The sequence below is a fragment of the Haliotis rufescens genome, unplaced genomic scaffold (genome assembly GCF_023055435.1).
Source record: "Haliotis rufescens isolate VD_foot unplaced genomic scaffold, xgHalRufe1.0.p SCAF_3, whole genome shotgun sequence".
Taxonomy (NCBI): Eukaryota; Metazoa; Mollusca; class Gastropoda; order Lepetellida; family Haliotidae; genus Haliotis; species Haliotis rufescens.
Genome location: NW_025964001.1, coordinates 31,926,275 through 31,948,699, shown reverse-complemented (window position 1 = coordinate 31,948,699; position 22,425 = coordinate 31,926,275). Strand labels below are relative to the sequence as shown.

Sequence of the window (22,425 nt, the reverse complement as noted above, 5' to 3'; positions counted from 1 at the left end):
TAAAACTAAAATGTGTCAAAATTGCTGATTCCACTTTTTGCTCACCAGATGAAAAGTCAATGAGTTCATGTCGTGCGTGTGTGTCAGGCATCCAATTTGCACCATGTCTCTACTTTTATGTATGGAAAACATCTTCTCCTCAGAAACCACTGGACCTATGAAGCTAAAACTTCCCATGCGTGTTCCCACCAATGATGACATCCAGATTTCAAAAGATTCCAATCAAATTCTCAATATGGTTGCCTTGGCAGCCATATTGATAAACCTATGTATGGCTATTACTCAGCCATTTTCCTTTTTAAATTGGAACAAAATATGCTACATGTGAGTTAGTAGTAGGACTCAAAATATATCTTCTGCTTTTTGCGATATTTGAAATTTTGACCTCAATTTGACCTTGCAGTATGACCACACTGAAAGGTGAAGCTTCATTTGACCATTACTCAGCTTCTTCAGTTCAAAATGTAGTGAAATGTGGTATCTATTTAGTTGGTCTCAACACGTATGTTACGTTTTTCACAATAATATCTTACATTTTTACCTTGACTTGACCTTGGACCATTACTCAGCCTCTTTTATTCAAAATGTTGTGAAATTTGGTATATATATACATGTACCGGTAGTGGGTTTTAACACGTACATATGTTTCTCTCAATATCTTAAATTTTTACCCTGATTTGCCCTTTGCCCTTTGAATATGCTTGAATGTGAATTTCTTCATGGACACCTCACCAGCCATTTTGAGCAAGTTAATTGTGGCCATTCCTTGGTCATATTTGTTACAAATGGAATGACGTACAAATGTAGTAAGCAAACAAACATGGTGAAAAATGACATGCTCATATTGAGATTTTCTGTTAGATTTTAGGTAGGAGGTGGTCAGGTAGCCTAGTGGATAAAGTGTTCGCTCGTCACACCGAAGACCTGGGTTCGATTCCCAACATGGGTACAATGTGTGAAGCCCCTTTCGTGTGTCCCCTGCTGTGATATTGCTGGAATATTGCTAAAAGCGGCGTAAAACCATACTCACTCACACTCACTCTACAAGGTAGATAATTGGCCCTTTCCTCTCATTTTAGACATAATTATGTAATTGAACATATCAAGAGATCCGTACTTGTAGGAGTAAGAAAGAGCAAATCATGTGTACATGTCAGATAAGTTTCTTAAAAATATTTCAAAGTTTTAAAAAATTTGGACTTGTATTCAAAATGGCCAGATACACTGCAGTCCATCTTATTTTTCCTCTACCATGTATTCCTTGTAAAATCTAAACATTTTTCATATCTTTATATTTAGAGTCATCTTTGTCATTAACCTTATTAAGACACCGTAACATACAATCACAATGTCATTTGCTCTTCTTTAAGAGTATTAAACCATGTGGATAAAATGTTCATTTTTAGAAATACACCATTATTTCCATATGTTATTGTGCATACTTTCTGCTAATGGATAAAAACATGTGCACTTACAAATGTTCCTCAATTTGTAACGTGCTGCGGCGTTCCATCGATGGTTTCCTTCTACGGTTATTACATCAGGCCTCCAGTTTAAGCTGTATTGACGTCATGTTTAAAGAAAACTGTAGCGCTACTCACATTCACTCTTGCCACAAGTAAAGGCAGCCCTGTGAAAAAATGTTTCTCTTGTGTTTGATAGACAATGCTGAATGTTGGATGATTTGACATAAACAGACAACCTTTAAACTAGCGGCTATATGACATCATTATAAGTAGCATTTAGGAGCTGTAGTATCAATGAAGACAAGGTTGACTTATGGATTTCAAACATTTCATTGTTTCAGTGCATTGAAAGTCAATCCTTTCTTCATAGCATATCTGTATGTGATACTCTATGATTTAGAGTGGATGATCACTCACATTACATTGTGGGCACAAGTCTTTTCCCTGTAGTATGATCAAAACGGTTTAAGACCATTTACATGAGGGGTTTGTTAAGGGGATATAATTATGGTATCGCCTGATAGATTGGCAGTGTTTAGCCTATAAAACTGTAATCTACTTCTCACAAGCTGAAATGATGGTTTACTCACATCAGGACCTAATGACCAATGTGCTGAGATGTCGTCCTCCCAGTGGAACTGTTGTACTGTCCTGTGTTTCTGGAGGCTGTATTGCCGATGTTTATGGGTAGATTGTAGTCATTACAGTCTGTAAATTGATCTACAAGCTGTTTCAATATGAGCAGCAATTAACCTGTCGACTCTTGCTCTAAACAGTCTCAGCTTACAACAATAACTGTCATTGTGTTACCCTAAGATTGTTTTGTGTGGGGATCTCGGGTCTGTTACGTGAGGTAAACTTAGCGCTAAGTACTTAGTCGAACAGTGAGAGTACTAGCACTGGGATGGCAATACGGGAGAGAGCCTTGCAGAGTGCATTGTTCAAGTCATGGCTTTTGTATCCAGTCATTGGTGTTGTTTTGAAATCATGCATTATTCAAAGGAAATTGCCTGCTCTAGTCAGAGGCCATGAATTGAAGAGGAAGCTAATATGGACGAACTGTATCATTTGCTTGTTATGAATTATTGATCATAAATAAACCTTACAATTACACCGATAGAGAGTCTGCCATTTGATCAGTTTGTAATTCGATAATCAATGTATGTGGTGTAAGAGCCATTCAGAGGTATTTTGTGAATAGAATACTCAGTGGTGGGGACATTTGTACAGTTAGTGTTGATGTACAAAAGGTTGGGAGTGTTTTATTGATTAACACCCAACTAACCTCTGTTGCAGTTGGAAAGCATTCAGCTTTGACTTCTCTCATTGGAAACCAGTTTCATAACTAGGTGGACCATAATTTGGGGGCTGGCAAGTACTGGTAGCATTTTTAACTGTTGCAAGTCTGTTTCAGTAGGTGAAAATACTTTTGAAGTTGTTGTATCATTATTGCATTATTTGCATGACGAGTATCTTGATCTTCTAAACTGCTTTGGCTGGTGTATGTACTGAATATCGCCGTGTATAAGATGAATTTTTCGGACCCGAAATAGGGGTGTTTGAAGGGTTGCAGTGCATCAGTAGTTGGATCAATCAATAAGACTCTGGAGATGATGGTATGTGGTGTTGTCTGTCTTTCCGATATGAAGGAAAAATATGTGACTTATATTTTCTTCATGGCTGCAAAATGAAACTTTGTTTCTTTTGTCTTAGTTCATTCATTCAATATCATTCAAAGTGTTATATTAAGTGTTGTTTTCTAAGAAACACAAAGAAACCCAGAGTCCTATATACAGGTATATATGGTATATAGTATGGTATATGGTATACAGTTATATATGGTATATAGGGAAACATACTTAAAATTAAAATAAAAAGAAATCAAATTTTATGAAATATAGAAGATCCACATGGATGTTCATCTAAAGGAAAAACATAATAATGTCTAGGTTAGCGTGCACTGTTTTCATTAAATGATTAAATGTGTCCACATTTACATATTTCTTTCAATTTCTTGGTTGCAGTGACAATGATGTCACAATGAGTCATAGCGACACGCTTGCACCGTAGGCAATACACATCCTTGGAGACACTTGAAGATCCAAGTTAAAATTGATCTTCCTCAATCCATGCTTCTTGTAAGAGGTGACTAGCAGGATCGGGTGGTCAGGCTTGGTGATTTGGTTGATGCATGTCATCGTATCCCAATTGCGCGGATCGATGCTCATGGTGTCGGTCACTTGATTGTTTGGTCCATACTCGATTATTTACAGACTACTGTCAAACAGCTGGGATATTACTGAGTGTGGCATTAAACAACAAAACAAACAAGCTCAACCTTGGAAATAATTGTAAATAAACAAACAACCTGCATCAAACTCTGGAATGTTGTCAAATAACTGAAAAACATTTGGAGCAGTGTAAACTGTGGTGGTGAGGTGAAATTGGGTTTACATCGCGTCCAAGATTATTGCACTTATATAGCGACGTGCATGGAAGCGCGTGTGTGTTTGTGTGGCTGCTTGTACTAGTCTGAACTGATGCTGATTTATAGTGCTAGCTCACTGAGATACCATGCAATAGTTTAACATGAATACCCCACTCAGACACAGTATACTGACTCCGAGCCGACATGTCCTTGTTTTAACCCCTTAATGCCGAGCGCCAGTCAGGGTAACAACAAGTACCATCTTTTAACGTCCTTTGGTATGGCACGGCCGGGGATTGAACCCTGGACTTTCAGCTCTCTGTTTGGACGCTCTACCACTAGACCATGGAGGCAGTCTTTACTACTGTGACTTTGATGATGTGACGTATAGTCTGTGCTTCCCAACTGCAGCACTTCATCTCAGCAATAGATAGACTTATAATAGGTCACAATGCACCTCCTTGATGACAGTTAGCATTGCACAATGAACGCAAAAACATACCAGACATCCTGAAGTGTTTCTTTATGGTTTAATTAAATGGCATCAAACACATCACTTAAAACAGACACCATTCAATACCCTAGTGTCAGCCACACTACATTTAATATCCATGTACCGTATTCGACGTAATAAGCGCCCCGCTCTAATAAGCGCCCACGGCGATATTTGTTAATATACTGGCTAGTGAACAATCCCAATTAGCACCCCTTCCGATTGATAAATGTACACAAGGCTATTTATTCGTGCATAATACGTTTGTTATATGCACCCTTAATTATGGGCAATTAAATTCTGGAAAAATATATCTGTCGTTTATAAACATTTCAGCATAAACCACGAAATTTACGCTCTTTGAACTCAAAAATATATATTCTAATAAGAGCCCCCTATTTCTAATTTTGAGAGCGCCCTGGGCGCTTATTATGTCGAATGCGGTATTTGCTACTAAAAGGTTATGTATTGTGTTGGTGATACAGTGTCAGATAGCAATGTGAAGAATGTGAAGACAGTTGTATACTGCTACCTAAGACATATCAGATGCGATCAAAGACCCTGGAGTGGCAATAAAATGTATTTGATATTGTATCCCCTCATATCTGTCACTGCCCCCTTTTTTAACTACACTTGTAATGCGTTTTGTTTATTTGTTGTTTAAAACCGCCCTCGCCAGTATTCCAGCTATGTGATGGAGATCTGTAAATAACTCCAGTGATTGACATCATGCGCATCGATCTACCCGATTGGGATATGATGACATGAATAAAACAAGTCAGCAAGCCTGACCACCTGATCCCGTTAGATGCCTCTTATGGAAAGCATGGGTTGCTGAGGATCTATTCTATCCCGGATCTTCACGGGGATTAAACTGACGCAGTTAGATTTTGACTGTAGAGTAGTGCTATTATCAGTGTTTCAGCTGTTAAGTGAACATTCACTCTCGTGAAATTGTGACGTTTCGACATGAGGCTTGACATGTGACCTTGTAGTGTGGGCAGGCAATGAGTTATAGTTTTGTCCATATTATCATTGATTATGATGATATGTGAGTAAATGCTTTTAAACATTAAATGTTTTTGTTACTCTCATGAAATTGTGATAACGTTTCGACATGAGGTTTGACACACGACCTTCTAGTGTGGTTTATAATTAATAATCTTGTCTTTGTTGTGATTTGTGGGTAAAGGCATTTAACCTTCAAATGTTTTAGACATTCAACATAAAGGGCAAGTAAACTGAAACAAATGATTGCGGTTTTATTGGCAATATCAATTTTCCAAGATACATGTAGTCAATTTCCAAGAGAGAAAAAATTCAACTATTCGTAGAAAGTATCTAAATGATCAAGTGAAAGTGCTGAAATCACATTCTCTGTAATCGGCATCCAAAACAACCCATGTTTGCCTAAATCACTGGATTGTCTGGTCCAGATTCAATTTTTTTTTCATATCGCCGTCATATAGCTGGAATATTGCTGAGTTGCTGAGTGCGGCATTAAACAACAAACAAACATGGACATTTCTCTATTTCTAGAGTATCAATGTCTCACGACTTAACTGTATAAGGCTAGCTATCTGTTGTGCAGAGTTGTGTCCCTTTGATCTCCACAAGGATTGGCTGGTTGTAGGTTCAAATACTGATCGTGGTCCTTGGTCTGGGTTGGTGTTTAAAGTTGCCCTCAGTCTCTCACACTTGCTGTAGAACAATACAGCTAGATCTACTCTGTGTTTTTTGTCCTCATATTTTGTCCATCTCTGTTGCAGACAGATCCAGGAGGAAGGGGGAGGTAACCAGGATGGCACTCTGTCCCGTCTCCAGCAGAGACTGCATAAAGCCAACCAAGAAATCCAGAGACTTGTCAATAGCCAACAAGGATCACCAGGTAGACCCTTGTCATACTTGTAGTAATACCACCTCTATGTGCAGATCACTAGTTTGTTTGTTTGTTGTTTTAACACTGCACTCAGCAATATTCCAGCTATATGACAGTGGCCTGTGAATACTAGACCAGACAATCCAGTGATAAATATTATGAGCAACGATCCACACTATCAGGATACAAAGACACACAATTTATTTCATTGACAAGATGGCCAAATACCAGGCATACTGACGAATTACAGTTGGCAGTGACAAGTTTGGCACAATGGATGAAATACTTGTGTTTTCACTACTAATTTTCACTTCAAATTTGTGTTTAGTGTAACAGTTATTAAAGCAAGCACTGAAGGTAGGAATCAATATTTATTACTTAGTGTGCGAGGGTGATCAATACTAGGGCTGGGACGAGTCCAAATTTACTACCCAGGTACCCACCCCCTATTACCCAACCCTACCCGGGTACCCACTGTAGGTCTCAAGAGATAGGTAAAACATGTCCGATTCGGAATAGTTTGACCGTACTCATGTCAAAATAAATTTAGTCACAAGTATAAACCGATCTGGTCATGCATACACTGAAGTTGACTGATGTTTTATCATTATGCAAACATAAAAAGTTAGAAGGAATGTGTGCAAAGTCAGAAAGAATTGTGAACATTTATCACTTATAGTGTAACCATAGAGTTCTAGATAATTTTTGCCATTAAACAATATAATAACGTGACTATCCACAGGTCTGGGTAGTCCTGTGGGTACCCGGGTCCTCCTCAGTTCCCACCCGACCCGGGTACCCGTCCCAGCCCTAATCAATACTTGTATCGAGAAGTGATGCATCGTTGTATCATCCCACCACTACTGGGCACATATCAAATATACTACAGAGTTGTTTCTTCTGATCTGTTCACTGAGAGGAATAGAAGGATGAATTCAAGCATAGATTTCAGGATACATCAGTTCAAGTTTCTTTACAGGTAAATCCAATGAACCAACTGCAGATCACGAAAAATCTTTCCGAAAAGTAGAAAATACAGCGGTCGAGTTTTGGTATTTCATGCGGTCTCAGTTAAAGAAGATCAAGGACAGTGCAGGGGGAAACACAGAGATTACATCCAAGGTTGACCAGATTCTGGGGGACGGTGCTAACTATCAAAGGTATGTACATAACTTTGACCCCCTCCATGGTCTAGGGTAGAGCGGAAGGTCTGGTGTTCGATCCCCAGCCGCATCATACCAAAAGACGTTAAAAGATGGTACTTGTTGTTACCCTGTCTGGCACTTGGCATTAAGGGGCTAAAACAAGGACTGGTTGGCTCAGAGTCAGTATACAGTATTCAGTATTCATGTTAAACTGCAGCATGGTATGAGCTAGCACTATAAATCGGCAGCTGTCGGGATTAGTACAAGCAGCCACACAAACACACACATGCAAGCAAGTCGCTATATAAACAATCTCATTAAAATCAGATCTTAGTTCCCGCTATCGCTAAACAAAGATCTGAGGACATCCCATTACGGGTCACATCAGAACAACCTTTCATCCGACCAATCAAAGCATCGCTTACCAGATCGTGAAAGTGGCAGTCGGAATGTGTTTTCTGATCATGCAACCTCGAATACGTTAAGACGGGGTATTCCGACCGACAGTTACGACCCGTACGACTAATTCCGTCAAAATTATCATCATTTGAATGTAGGAGGCGTTGCACAGTACGTGGGAAGCACTGCCATACAATCTCAACCATATATTAGACATTCCGTAATGTTCGTTTGTTCAGTTTTCAAAATCTCAATCAAGAACTGTGTAAACATATTTTTCAAGCGTAGTCTGAAATGGAAGTCGCCAGGTTGAAATGAGTGCCGTGAAGCTCGAGAAAGCTGCCTCCTAATTGGCTGATGATGACTTCTAGTTAGTCATTTCAGTAGTTGGTCAAGGTTCGCGAAAGGTCGTTCAGATGTGACCCGTAATAGGGTGTCTTCAGATCTTTGTTTAGCGGCGGCGAGAACCTTGATCTGATTTTAATGAGATTGCTATATAAGTGCAATAATGTTGGACACAACTTTCAGCCTTATTTCACCTCACCCGACCTTGTAGATAACATTAAAGAGTCAGGAAAGTTTGTTACAACCTTTTGTTATGATATGTTGCTCGCATTTAATTTGGTATGGTATCAGTGTCATCTGTTGGTGTTCAATGTCATGAATATACTGCTTAGTGCAATACATGTCCATGATATTTATCATATCCACTGATATCGGTCTTCATGCACATGCTCAGTCTCTGGTTATTTCTATGTATACACATAAGGTGATAATGTCATACTCACTTTTTTCAGTGAGACTTGCTTGAAGGTCTTGTGAAAAACTAAAGCCATAGAGGGGATTTTAAGGAGATTGTGTTCGTTGGTGATATTTCTACTGTATTCACTAGTCACAAAAATCTGGAGTGTGTGGAGCTCATTAAACTGTGACAGTAGTAAAATTAACTTTTTCTCCTCAGCAGTCATACCAAGCGCAGACCACTAGAAAATATATATTGACACTATATGTGTGGTAAAGAAGCCATCTCATTAAAATCAGATCTTAGTTCTCGCTACCGCTAGACAAAGATCTGAGGACATCCCATTAGGGGTCAAGTCAGAACGACCTTTCATCCGACCAATCAAAGCGTTGCTTACCAGATCATGAATGTGAGAGTCGGAATGTGATTTCTAATCATGCAACCTCGAAATCTTTAACACCATATCTAGACCATATATTTGCCATTCCAGAATGTTCTTTTGTTCAGGTTTAAATTTTTAATCGAGAATTTGTCAAAATATGTTTCGAAGCGTAGTCGCCAATTTGAAATGAGTGCCGTAAAGCACGAGAAAGCTGCCTTCAGATTGGCTAATGTTGACTTCTTGTCAGTGCTTCCATTGGTCGGTCAAAATTCACGCAAGGTCAGTCTGACCCGAAATGGGATGTCATCAGATCTTTGTTTAGCGATAGCGAGAACTGAGATCTGATTTTAATGAGATTGGGTAAAGAAGATACAAATGTTGAAACTTCTCTTTAAATTAGATGTTTTATTTCAGGACTCTGAGAAATGACTTTGATGGTCTACGTAACGTGGATGGCATGAAGGAATGGAGGGACCGAGAGTCGATGGAGCTGGGAGACATTGTACAGAGGAGACTTCACTATTTACAAGTAGGTTGTCAAGGTGATTCTGTTGCTGGTTGTCACAGTTATCTGTCAAGATCTGCTTCAGTCATCTAAGTACTGGAATTTGCTGGGTTATGTTTCTTCACCTTGTGGAGATCCATTGGTCTTGGGTTCAAATCTCAGGTTTCGCTTTGATGATGGTCCTCGGTTTGTCAGCACCGTGAGTTTCACTAAAGTGGAAAACATCCATGATCTGCACCACTGTGGGATTTTGTCTCACTTTAAGCTGACACATGACTGAAATGCTGTTCAAAGCAGCTTTACAACTGAAGCCCACATATTTTTACATGTTTTCTTTCAAAGCAAATGTTCAAGCTTGTACGTTAGAATTCAACTTTAGGCTCATTGAAATGCATTTGAAGAATTCATTTTCTCTTGTGTTATCTATGGGTCATATAATTTTCGTTCATATTTCAATGGTCAAGTTTATACCTCGGCTTATCTACGGGGTCGGCTTATCTGTGGTTATATATGGTATACCATAATCCATGTTGATTAGAAATATCAAATACCATGTTATAAGTTGTTCCAGAAACTGCCAACATTCAGTATGGTCATGTTAAAAAAATGTTCAGTTCTTCTTCTTCATTTTATCACTGCCACAGTATACATGCATCGGGCCTAAGTGAATAAAAAAATCCTTATATTTATCTAAAATGATATTTTGTTTACAAATTTTGACACAAACAAAACACCCCTGATCCTACTGTGCATGGGGACTACCGTAATCAGATGTAACTTAAATGGAATTAACTTTCTATGCTAGGCAGTTTTATGAATGCAGTAATTCGTATTTTTGTGTGTGATCTAAAAAATATGTAGAAAACATAAGTTGACAAAACATAAATCCTGATCTACCTGACCTATTTTCAGAACCCCAAAGACTGTGGGTCAGCCAAGAAGATCGTGTGCAACCTGCACAAGGGTTGTGGCTATGGATGTCAGCTCCACCATGTTGTGTACTGCCTGATCGTAGCATACGCCACGGAGCGCACCCTGGTGCTTGAGTCCAAGAGCTGGAGATACGCCCCCAAGGGGTGGGAGACGGTGTTCCAGCCCCTCAGCAACACCTGCAACACACGCTCAGGGGAGCAGGCTCACCACTGGGGACGTGAGTAGCAAACCACCTTGAAACCACCCCAGACATAAATCTTACCAGTCATAACGGCTCCGCGTGGGGATTCTGGGGTAGGATAGGTCAGCAGCAAGCTATGCTTCTTGTAAGAGGTGTCCAAATTGATCAGGTGGTCAGGCTCACTGACTTGGGTGATGGCATGTTTTCGTGCCCTGATGGCATGGATCGTTGCTCATACTATCAATCACTGGACTGTCTGGTCCACACTTGATTATTGACAGGTCACAGTCCTCAAAGTTGCGACTAAAACTGTCGCCAATGCCACCTAAATTTCAATTTGTCTACTGTGTAAAATTCATAGGTAGCCAAATGACTACCTGGAAAAATATCTTGTGACAACTAAATTCTATTGCTACACATATGTAGACACAAAAATAAACATGTCTGCTACTAATTGTACTCAAATCTCCTAAAGTCAACAATGAACTGAAATACATAAATATTAATGTAATTAGTATTTTATTTTAGCTGATAGTTTATTTGATAAGCAAGGATATACCTTTATAATCTAGTGACATAAATTGCATCATTGTTCGAGTCACAAATAACAAAACTCAAGTACAGTTTCCACTAATATACAATTCCAAGACTAGTGCTATGACATGTACATATCATAGTTATTTGATTAAAGATCATTTCAAATGCTTTTGGCTACCTACACTATTGGCTTGACTTCTTAATTTTACCACTGGCTACCCGGAAACAAATACTTGTAGCCATGTGGCTAATAAAAATTAAGCTTTGAGCCCTGGGTCATCAGCATATATAGCTGGAATATTGCGGAGTGCGTTGTTAAACCTGAACGAACATAATAGCCAACTGATGAGAGTCATACGATCAAAGTGAGTGACGTGTCCGAATCTTTGTCACTGTACCCCAGAGGTATGAATTGTTGTTGTTCAATCATGCTATCAACCACTGGTTTGCCATCATATAGTTGAACATTTCTAGGATCTGTGTCACATTCCTACCACAAAAGCGAACAAATATGATATAACAGAAATATGAGTAGTTTAAACTTGCTTAATCTCTTTGGATAATATTCTCAATAATCCACGGCATGTGTATGACCATCTTCTTGCATTACAGCTGCAACTCAGATACAGAACGCCAAAATAGTTGAGCTTCCTATTGTCGACAGTATGCATCCACGACCTGACTTCATGCCTCTTGCTATCCCACAAGACCTTGCACCAAGACTTCTCCGTCTGCATGGTGACCCACCCGTCTGGTGGATCGGGCAGTTTGTGAAATACCTCACTCGTCCTCAGCCACATCTGAAAGAAGACATGGAGAGAACAAAGAAGGCCTTGAATTTTAAGAGCCCTATTGTCGGGTACGTATATAGAGAATTCATCACAAATGTTTTTAGTCTTAGACTGCTGGGAATTCTCATGGGCCAGGCCACCTATTACCTGTGATACTGATAGGTAGGTAAGATAAAGAGGGCCATGGGATCCAGATTAATAAAAAATGCAAGAACATCAAGTTTTCCCAAGCAATCTGAAGCATTTTATTTTTATGGGTAATATGGACAGTGTCTTTGTAAAATACTAATTAAGAGGTTGATGAATGAGTAATCATGTTGAAAAACTGTGTGAATGAAAGAACACTAGAATTGAAACAACTTTTCAAAGTTGCTCTTAACATCAAGAGTTGTCTCCCTTCCCTGAGCTTTCTTCTCAGCATGATAAATTATGTCCCCTGTTACAGGGTGCATGTACGGAGGACAGACAAAGTGGGTGTAGAGGCGGCCTTCCATGGCATTGATGAGTACATGGAATTTGTCAATGAATATTTTGACCGTCTGGAGGCAAAGAGTCCTGTTGAGCAACGAAGGATATACCTTGCCACGGATGATGCAAATCTACTTCGAGAGGCAAGAGAAAAGTATGACAACACTTTGGATTTCTTTTTCTTATCTCTGCATGTGTTGATGATTATTTGTGGAAAGATCCTCATGCATAGCTTGTCTTAAAGATATGAAAAACTTAAAGGGCTTAACAAATTAAAATATGAGATTGCTCAAAATAAGTGATTTTGATTTAAAGTTTTTCCAACGCAAGGTATGTACATTATGATATGATGGTATATCATAGTTCTTTCTATTGTACATGGCTGACTGACCCGAGGGTAGAACTGGTATCCTGGACACTAGCTTGTTGTAAACAGTGACCTTATAGGATGAGAAGGTCAGGCTCTGTGACAGACAAATACCGATTTTTATGATGCTAGTACACTGAGATACCATGCCACTGTTTAACATGAATACCCCCGCAGACCCAGTATATTGACTCTTAGCCAACCAGTCTTTGTTTTAGGCCCTTAATGCCAAGTACCAGGCAAGGTAATAACAGGTACCATCTTTTAGTGTCTTTGGGTATGACACGGCCGGGATCGAACCCATGACCTTAGTCTTTCCGGGCAGACACTCTACCTTTAGACTACGAAGGCGGTGATTGTTTATAGGCTGTAAGGATATAGCTGGACTGGTGCTGACTGCAGCATCAACAACAAACAAACATGGAGCACTGGCTTGTTTCAGGTACCCCACCTACCAGTTCATCAGTGACAATGACATCTCCAAGACTGCAAGTCTCGGCACACGCTACTCTGACAGTTCTCTACGTGGCGTCATCCTTGATATCCACTTCCTGTCGATGTGTGACTACCTGGTCTGCACATTCTCATCACAGGTAAGCAGAACACTATCTCATCTCAGGTTAGCAGAGCACTATCTCATCACAAGTAAGCAGAACACTATCTCATCTCAGGTGAGCAGAACACTATCCAATCTCAGGTGAGCAGTGCACTATCTCATCACAGGTGAGCAGAACACTATCTCATAACAGGTAAGGAGAACACTATCTCATCTCAGGTAAGCAGAACACTACCTCATCACGGGTAAGCAGAACACTATCTCATCACAGGTAAGCAGAACACTATCTCATCACAGGTGAGCAGAGCACTATCTCATCACAGGTAAGCAGAGCACTCTCATCAAGTAATCTGGCTTCCAATCTGTCATCCGATAAACAGAACACTGGCACCGGCTGGGTGGTCTGGTCTTGACTCAAGTTTTTACAGGCAGCTGTAATAAAGCTTGAATATTGCTACCTAAAATGATGTGACTCACTCACTAACTCACTAATGTAGAAATAAAATTCTTTCATAGAAATGTTTATAAAGATGCATAGTGACTCTGAACAGGAGGGCAGTTTTTGAAAATATATATACCTACCTTTTTAATAACTTAAATGTAATTTCCACAGGTGTGTCGTGTGGCGTATGAAGTGATGCAGACAATGCACGGCGATGCCTCAGCATGGTTCAAGTCTCTTGACGATGTCTACTACTTTGGAGGACAGAATGCACATAACATGCGAGCACTGGAAACCCATGAACCAAAGAATAAACACGAGATCAAGATGGAGGTGGATGATCTGATGGGCATTGCTGGCAACCACTGGGATGGGTTTTCCAAAGGTGTAAACCGGCGCTCAGGACAATCAGGCCTTTACCCATCATACAAAGTGAAGAATGAAATCGCTGTAGTAAAATTCCCCACATATCCAGAGGCAGAGGAAGTCAGGTGACATTAGCCCCTTGTAGATTGGCAGATTTTAGATAATTATTTTTATACATATGTTGAGTCCCAGTCATTATTTGACAATAACTTTGCCATGAGAACTGAAACGGTATGGATATTTTAATGTAAGAATGAGACTGCTCGGTCACTTGTGGTCAGTTGTAGGTGAACATTATTGACTGTTTTGAGCCTGTTATGTACCTAAATTCTTGACATAATTATTATTAGCCTGATAGAAATGATACTTATGTGCTCAATGCCTACTGTAGTCATACGCAATATGTTAAAAGAAAAACTTCAAATAGGTAAATCTCAAATATTAAGACATATTGCAGTACTTAATGAGCTAATAGTAATGTTCAGCCTCCAGCTCTTAAGTTAGCTTGTAGTAAAGCTGTAGACTAGCTGTTGCCTGGGTGCTGCCATTACACTCATGAATCTACATCAGTTTGAAGTTGACGAGGTGGGACAAACAGTATTTTACTACTGCATATAAGAAACATATTTTAAACGTTATTCAAAATCAAATCTTCAACTACAGAATGGGAGATGAACATGGATGTTTTCAGTTTCAAAATGGAAGTGTTAAGTTTGAAGAGTGCTCATCAAGCAGGTGTAGGACCTCAGAAAATAAATCAAAGGTGTGTAAACCAGTTTAGACAGGTATGTACAGGTTGGTGCTGGTTCCGTTGTCATGGTTCAGTCTGTTATTTTTCAATGATGCATGTCAGCTGCCAGTGTTTTTATAAATTTTACTCTGATGGATGTGGTCGTGGGTCTATGCTTTTGCTTGCTCGTTTCTATTTGTCACTATTTTCAGCAGGTACTTCTGATCATTGAGTAAACCACATTCACATGTCATATGTAGTCATCAGTTCAGTATTGTTGTGGGTTCTGGAAATCACCCAACTGTCAATGTATCTTGATGTTTGTCAAACAATAACATGTGTTCGGCAGGATGGCAGGTCCATGGCAGAGAAGAAAAAGGTCCCCAATATGTATTCAGGCTATCATAGTTTGTTATAGTGGCATTGTTCTGTAAAGGGGACATGATTTTTAGTGGTAACAGGACCAATAAGGACAAAAATGTGAAGTAGTTAGTTTTTCATTGAATGCAATGCTAAACTAGCTTTGACGTTAAACTTTGAAATAAAACATTCAAGGATTTTTCAAATATGTTTCTCTCCCCTCTTCCAGTTTACCTGGATACATGTGTTATGTTGTATCAGTACAATTTAGCGTTGATGTAATGACATGCTTCCTCTCTCGGAGAATATTCTCCCAAAGATTCCAAAACAGGTTGGTCAATTTCAGGAAGTGTACTAATTCTGAAATGATTTTTAAGGCTGATACACTCAATTATTTGTCAGCCATTGTGGAGATATAGATATAATTTTTTCATATTACTAAGTTCTCTTACTCTAAATGTAATTACAACGTCATCTGTAATTATTTAGTTTCATGTTGGAAAATCTTCCAAGTTATCAAGGTCTCAATGTAAATCAATCCGACATTACCATGATATCTAAAGTTCATCGCTAAACCCTTAGAATTTGTTTAGCTTCTCTTTGTCTCAAAATCTTTTTTTTATCTAATGTAGGCAGGTTTAAGTTCATTTCTTGCTGATGTCCTTGGCAAAATAAGGAGTCAGGAGGAAAAATACAATAAATAAAATATGTCGTCATGGTTGTTTTGAAACTCACTTACTAAAGTCCCCCCTCCCCCCAAAAAAACTAAACCAAAAAACCAAAAAGATGTCTGTAATAACAGGAAATAAACTGTCAATTCCTTTAAGGTGTGAGTGTTCAGCATGACTAGCATAGTTCAGGGAGATTGGATCAACTAGGAATCATTACTCATCCTCAGCATTTTTCTTGTACCACTGAATTTTAAACAGAATTTAATGTTGATGAATATATACTATATCCTGATTGTATGGTTGGATCATGCTCATTTTGTTATATAAGGAGGTTTTTATGATAATATTTGATGGAATGATGCCTTAGAGCACAAGCCTCATTAAGAATTTGACCCTTTAACGAAGAGGTTATAAATAATATATTGGCTGACAGTGTTTAACAGTCCTCCTATGAACAGGGTGAAGTGTACATTGTATTGTGTGTTATGATTACTAGGTGTATTTATATTCATGTAAACATCATTGACTCATTGAACTACATTAGTTCACAGAAACATATTGTGTAGATATGGCTGAAGAAATAACTTCATTTTGAGGGAATAAAACCAAAAGATTGATTGATATTAATGAGTTCAGTTTTAAACCTTTTTTAAAAATTATTTGGTTAAGAGATAGTTGATAATGCTGGAGGTCAAAATGCAAATTAAAATTGTATCAATTTTCTTTTGAAGTTTTCTCTTGGGCAAGGTAGGTTGAAATATTTTTTAAAGTCCTTTTGAGAAATTTTAGCAGATGTCAACTAATATTTTGATAGGGGAAAAACACTTAGGTTGCTTAATGACAGTGCCTAGCTAAATAAATATGTCTATTTTATAATAACTTTTTTTCTTTAATATTTAACATGATTGCTGGTTTTTATTGAAACATAATCCAGGCATATATATTTCAAGGTTTTTCATTTAGGACACTGTATTAGGATTATTTGCATATCATGGAATCACAATGATGTAGGTTACAACATATTGGAGGATGCATGTGTCTGTAATTATTGTAAAACTCAGCTGATATGAGAACATGCTCTTGTCTATATTTAGTCAGCCTTGTAAGGGAGGTAAGGCGCAAATATGAAACAAGTGTAAATAATTGTAAATTGTTGACTATTCCCCTACAATCCAGGATAGGTTATTGTCCTATACGAAACGTGTTAATTCCAAAATGATTTCAATTTAGCAGGATAGTAATATATGTGTATTACCAGTTAAACATGTGGATTATTTTTGGATAAATCACTATTTTTTGTATACAAGAAATTTTCCAATAAATGAAAGCTTTAATTTTGAATAGAGTGATAGTTTTGAAAGAGGAAGGAAAAGATGCTGTTTTACATGAATATAGTTTTAACATGATATGTGACATTTGTTGCCAGTTTAGATATCACGCTTTTCAAATATTTTGTATATGTAACTATTGATGAATTAATCCAAGGTATTACATCAAATTATGGCTGAACTAAACACTTGTGGCATCTCATTTAGTAATCATCACACTGAATTTACCCAGAGGCCATGTTTCTTGGGTCTTTTGTCCAACTGTTTTTTCATGGTTTTTCTTTTGTTTCTCTGAACTGCTTTAGGAAGAATATGTTTGGTTACGAAGTGCACAAGAAATGACACCATTGGTATGAAGTTTACAGTCATATCAATAACTAAAGAGATAGGCACTGCCAGTAATGTGAGGAGTTGTAATGAAGGACATGACGAGAAGATTGAGCTATCTCCCTTTTGCAAAAGATACACAAGCTCCTTCACAGCGTGTGATACCTTCATTACACTCTCTGTAACATTGCTGCCACCAGTGTGGGTGCAGCCATTACAAGATTCTTGAAATTTGCCCTAAAACACGAAAATGTAGTAACATTTATAATTTTTTACGTCTTTGTGAATGCCATCTGTAAAATTAGAAAAGGTTTATGACTGACATTTGAAAGGGGAATTTATCTTTTCGTTTGCATAATCAGATTGGTTCGAGATTGCAGACTGACGAAAAATCACCTAACTTTTCCCTTACATTCATACTATACCAAGTACATGCTCGTTGAAATAGAAATTCAAACTGAGAAACAAATAAAGGCATTTAGCTGGAGCAAGAGTTCTCGGTGTCACAACAGTCATCACTTGTTTGTAAACATAACAGTCAGTCCGTTGCTAGTTCAACCCCAAGCATGGTTGTGGTCACCTATCACAGTGGGGAGCTTTGACTTATGGCAGTGATAGTATAGAGAGCTCCGTGAATGGGCTATCACTGTGAGGAGCTTGACAGATACACATACAACTAATTCAAGTTGGGATAATGGTCTTGGCACTCTATTTGTTGCAGATATATTACTTATGACATGATAAATACTCAAAATTGAAGTTTGTGAAACTTTTATGCAGGTCATATAATTGCATGGCGTTAAAACTGGAACACTTTGTGATACTGAATTTGGTTTCTTTGAGGAAATACTTCAGCAAATGAAGGATTTATTCCCAGCTGTGTTCTGCTTATTGGATGAGTGCTGGTTTGATAATTACTTATAAATATGGTTGTCTAATTCACTCTAGCAGGATATTTCAGGGTGTCTGTCAGGGTTAAGGCTGTGCTAACAGCCAGTTCTCTTGCAATATTATTAAATTATGAAGCAGTTTTCATAATTTAATTATCCTTGAATGAGAGGAACTCGATAAATAAATATCTGTATAATCATTTTTGAAGGTGTAAAATATAAGGTCTGACCAATGTAAGGTTTTTGTTTCGTCAATATATGCAGAGGCTGGGGCAGAATTAAGAAAGTCATTGTGGATTTAAAGCACACTTTTAAAGAAAAATATATAATTTGTTTTACATTTGCAAAGTGAAGTGTAGGCTTGTCAAAAGATTTCTTAACAAATTAAAACCTGAAAGTTAGAACCATGGCCAGTTCTTGACTTGTCTCCTGAAGAGGACATAGTGGGCCTTGTTTTTATATCACTTGGCTTACAGATCAAACCCAAACCCAGGTTCGGTGAAGGCGATAAAAAATAAAGAGAAAAAAGGATTTTATTTAGAAAGCTGGCTTTTTAGTGAAAAATCAAAAGATTGCTATATTGACTTGTTGGGTACTTTGAAAATATTTGTGTTACAGGCATTTGTTAATCAACTGAGGGAAAAAAAGAACCGATCCTCACATGTGAAATTTTGAGTTGGCAGATAGGTAAACCAAGTAAATAAGATCAAATGCCTAAACATGGACATGTTATGCAAACAATCAGTGTGGGTTGGTGTTGTCTGTACATAGCCTGTGGCAGCAGAACTGTTGTACAATGTCTTCCACAGAATTGTTAACTCAAAGTATCTTTGAGATACATTACACATTGTATTGTGCCTGAGATATGTTGTATCATGAATGTAACAAAGCTTACAATGGAGATCTAAGTATTACAATTGGGAATATACAGTTTCACCATTGAGATGTATTGTCAGAAGTTTGGGTTTGAAAGGGATCTCATAGAGTGGAAAAGGAACATGGAACCTCTGGAAGTGCTTTTCCTCCTATACAGGTACACAAGTTTGACAACCACAGTGTTTACTGGTATTCAGGGCAGATTATTGGTGTAACACTTTCTTGGATCTCAATCTCTAAGCAACTCAACATCCATGCATAGGTGAAATTTTAGTAATTGAATAGAAATAACAAATGAGGACTTAACATTGTTTTTCCAAATGTGGGGGATTCACTGTACCGCAGAAACAATGTAGATAAAGCGTTAAATTTTAACTTGCTCACAAAACGTGAAGACAGATGCTTAATATTTCGAATACAGCTCTGTGACGAATGGTGAAGCTTTTACCAGTCTATTTTATTCCCGTCTTACATTTGAATGTTATCCATTCAGTAATGTACCCCATGTGGCCGTGTACAGGAGGAATGATACATATCCCTCCTCCATGGGATACACCTAATCTTGTAACCTGCAGAGGTTCCCCCAGTCCCAAGTACCTCGTGCGTGTTGAACAGCCAATTAACATGGGGGATCAATGTGTGACTTTGTATGTCATTGTTTGCGTGGGACCTTCTCATGCTATACTTACAGGATGCAGCGAGTGAGTTGGGATCAAAGCTGCTTTAACAGTATTTCAGTTTGATCACAGCTCTCCGCTATTATGTGGGAGGAAAGCTGATGCGAAGCAGGTCCTAGGTGTACGACATTTACAAATTTTGTAAACCCACAAGCATGGGTATGGTGCTGACAAACATAGGCTTCAGCCATGTAGCTAGAATAGCACTCCCAACTTTATTGGGATGTGACTTTGTATGACCAATTTGAAGATCCTACAAATCCATTAATTTTTCACTTGTATTTGCTATGTTCAAGAGGTAGCTAGATGTATATATAATGATGTGCAATGGAAATACCTCCTGGACGATCAGCAATCTTAGACTACAACATTCAGATCATGACCAGGCCAACTGTAAAACCATTTTATAGAACATAGGAGAAATTTGAGATCCTTTTAAAGACCTTTATTGGGACATTGATTGAAAATGCCCTGGACAAATGTAAGATCACTTAATGAAGCTTGTCGAAATGTCAGATGGCACTATGGAGCATTGCATGATAAATGTCAGTATGTATAATGTGTAGATGACATGATGTGGGACTTCTATTCCTCAATGTATGTTTGATGATGCTCCAAGCTTGCATTGTGGCAGGTCACCTGGACTCCAATCCACTGAGCTGTCTTGGAGCTCGGCATGGTCTTGTGATGAATGTAGGACTAAGGTTGCTTTGTTGAACAAGGTCTAGGTGATTATTGTCTTGTTGAGAATACATATTCATTCCTTCGTAATCTGTTTGTTTGTCCAGTTTTAGTTTATGCAAAAGCTGTTTTAAGACCATCTATAGCATACACATCATATTCATTTCTTGTGCTAGTTGCAGCTTCAGTTGTAACTTCAGTGAAACTTTCACAATAGGTGAGGAATTTCTCTCCCTAGGTTATTGATACTAATCTTTTAGTTTTCTAGATTATTCTTAAAGAGAAAAGTAATATTCAAATAAACTTCAACAAAAAACGACAATGGTCAAAGTGATTAGATTACTTCATAAGTTGTGTCCAAGGTCCACCCTTGCAAAATAGAATTGTGCGCTTCGACTATATCATAGGTCAAAGTTTAGTTGTTACAATAGATGCAGCTACCATCACTTTGTGCAAGTGTGCCCATCAAGGGAGACAACTCTGGCATGTGACAAGACTGCATAGTTTTTGTATCAGTAGATAAAATGGTGTGATATGTCAGGAGTTTAGAAATGAAATCCATGGTAAGCTACATTAGCCTAGTTGGAAGTCCCTAGTGGGAGTATACTCAACTTGGGGTGGACATTATTACACAATAGTGTTTCCAGAGAGGAAACTGATGGCAGAAGAAACTATAGCCTTGCCTTGACTTCTTGCTAATATTAAGCTGTATTGTTTGGTTGTTTTTTCCAAATTTACTTGGTCAACCCATCAAATGTTGAAAACAATTTACATGAGGAAGAAAGGTAACCTTTGATTTTGGGAGAAATCTAAAACCAGGTGTAGTAAAAAAGTGTCTTGGTATGTTTGCTGTAGCCTGATCAGTTGATGTGATGTGATGTAACGCAATATTGTTTAGGGTATCATTCTTATTTTATATGTTGCTGACCCCAGAGAAGAGCCGCCTCCTCTACTTTCCAGTATATATGAACATATCTCCACTTTCAAAACATGGTAACCAGGAGTAAATGCCCAGGTTTTTTCTGCTACAATCACTTCTACATTTACATCCACAATATAAGACGCAAACTTTCTCTATGTATATATCGTGGATTTGCATATTTTGGTGTGGTCAATTGTTTATTTTAAAGTATCAAATGTACAAATTTGATAAGCAACACCCTTAATGGAAACATAATTTTTGTAACAAGCTGGTTGGTGTTTTGGCCACTTTTACTCAATCTTGTCGGTGAAGTCTCCACTGAAGTTGGAATTTTCTGTACATAATAAAACTATCGGAGCCTTTCATGCTTCTTTTTGTTTCTCAGCCCGCTCCCTCATCATACAGGTCTTAATTCTTCTCACAGGTATCTGCTTCAGACAAATTTTATTCTTGTTTCACCTGTTATATACATACATAAATATATGAATGACATAAAATGAATAAACTGATCATTTGTAAATTTGTATTACGTTGTCTTTAAATTTGAATTTACCACTTCATTGGAACCCAGGAGCATAAACAAAGTACCATAACCAGGGAAAATCCCTGATTTGAACAGATGGTTGGACTCTGGCAAAAGCAAGGGACAGAACTCTGCAAGTACCTTTGATGAATGGCCACAAGCAAAGGTCAAAGCATATTGCTGCTAGTCAGAAATATCACAACTAAATCATTGCGGTCTGTAAAAAAACAAACCAGTGGTTGATGGTGTGTGTGTGAAACGCTCAATGCATTGAACAGTATTTCAGTCATAATGTATGCCACAACATGTCACCCTGATGTTGGAAGAAAGCCCAACAGTGAGTGGGCGAGTTTGGTTGAA

The 22,425-nt window shown here is 38.2% G+C and overlaps 1 protein-coding gene across 4 annotated transcripts in view; it reads left to right on the top strand.

Moving 5' to 3' along the window:
- Positions 1–22,062, top strand: part of LOC124146151 (alpha-(1,6)-fucosyltransferase-like) — a 145,573-nt gene extending 123,511 nt beyond the window's left edge. For all 4 annotated transcript variants that reach the window (XM_048402864.1, XM_048402863.1, XM_046516299.2 and 1 more), the window contains 8 exons: positions 6,157–6,275; positions 7,246–7,426; positions 9,349–9,463; positions 10,352–10,589; positions 11,703–11,949; positions 12,327–12,503; positions 13,159–13,309; positions 13,886–22,062. In XM_048402864.1, the coding sequence (XP_048258821.1) occupies positions 6,157–6,275; positions 7,246–7,426; positions 9,349–9,463; positions 10,352–10,589; positions 11,703–11,949; positions 12,327–12,503; positions 13,159–13,309; positions 13,886–14,209 (1,552 nt within the window). In that variant the 3' untranslated portion in view covers positions 14,210–22,062. The remainder of the gene's footprint in view (positions 1–6,156; positions 6,276–7,245; positions 7,427–9,348; positions 9,464–10,351; positions 10,590–11,702; positions 11,950–12,326; positions 12,504–13,158; positions 13,310–13,885) is intronic.
- Positions 22,063–22,425: the final 363 nt, after the last annotated feature.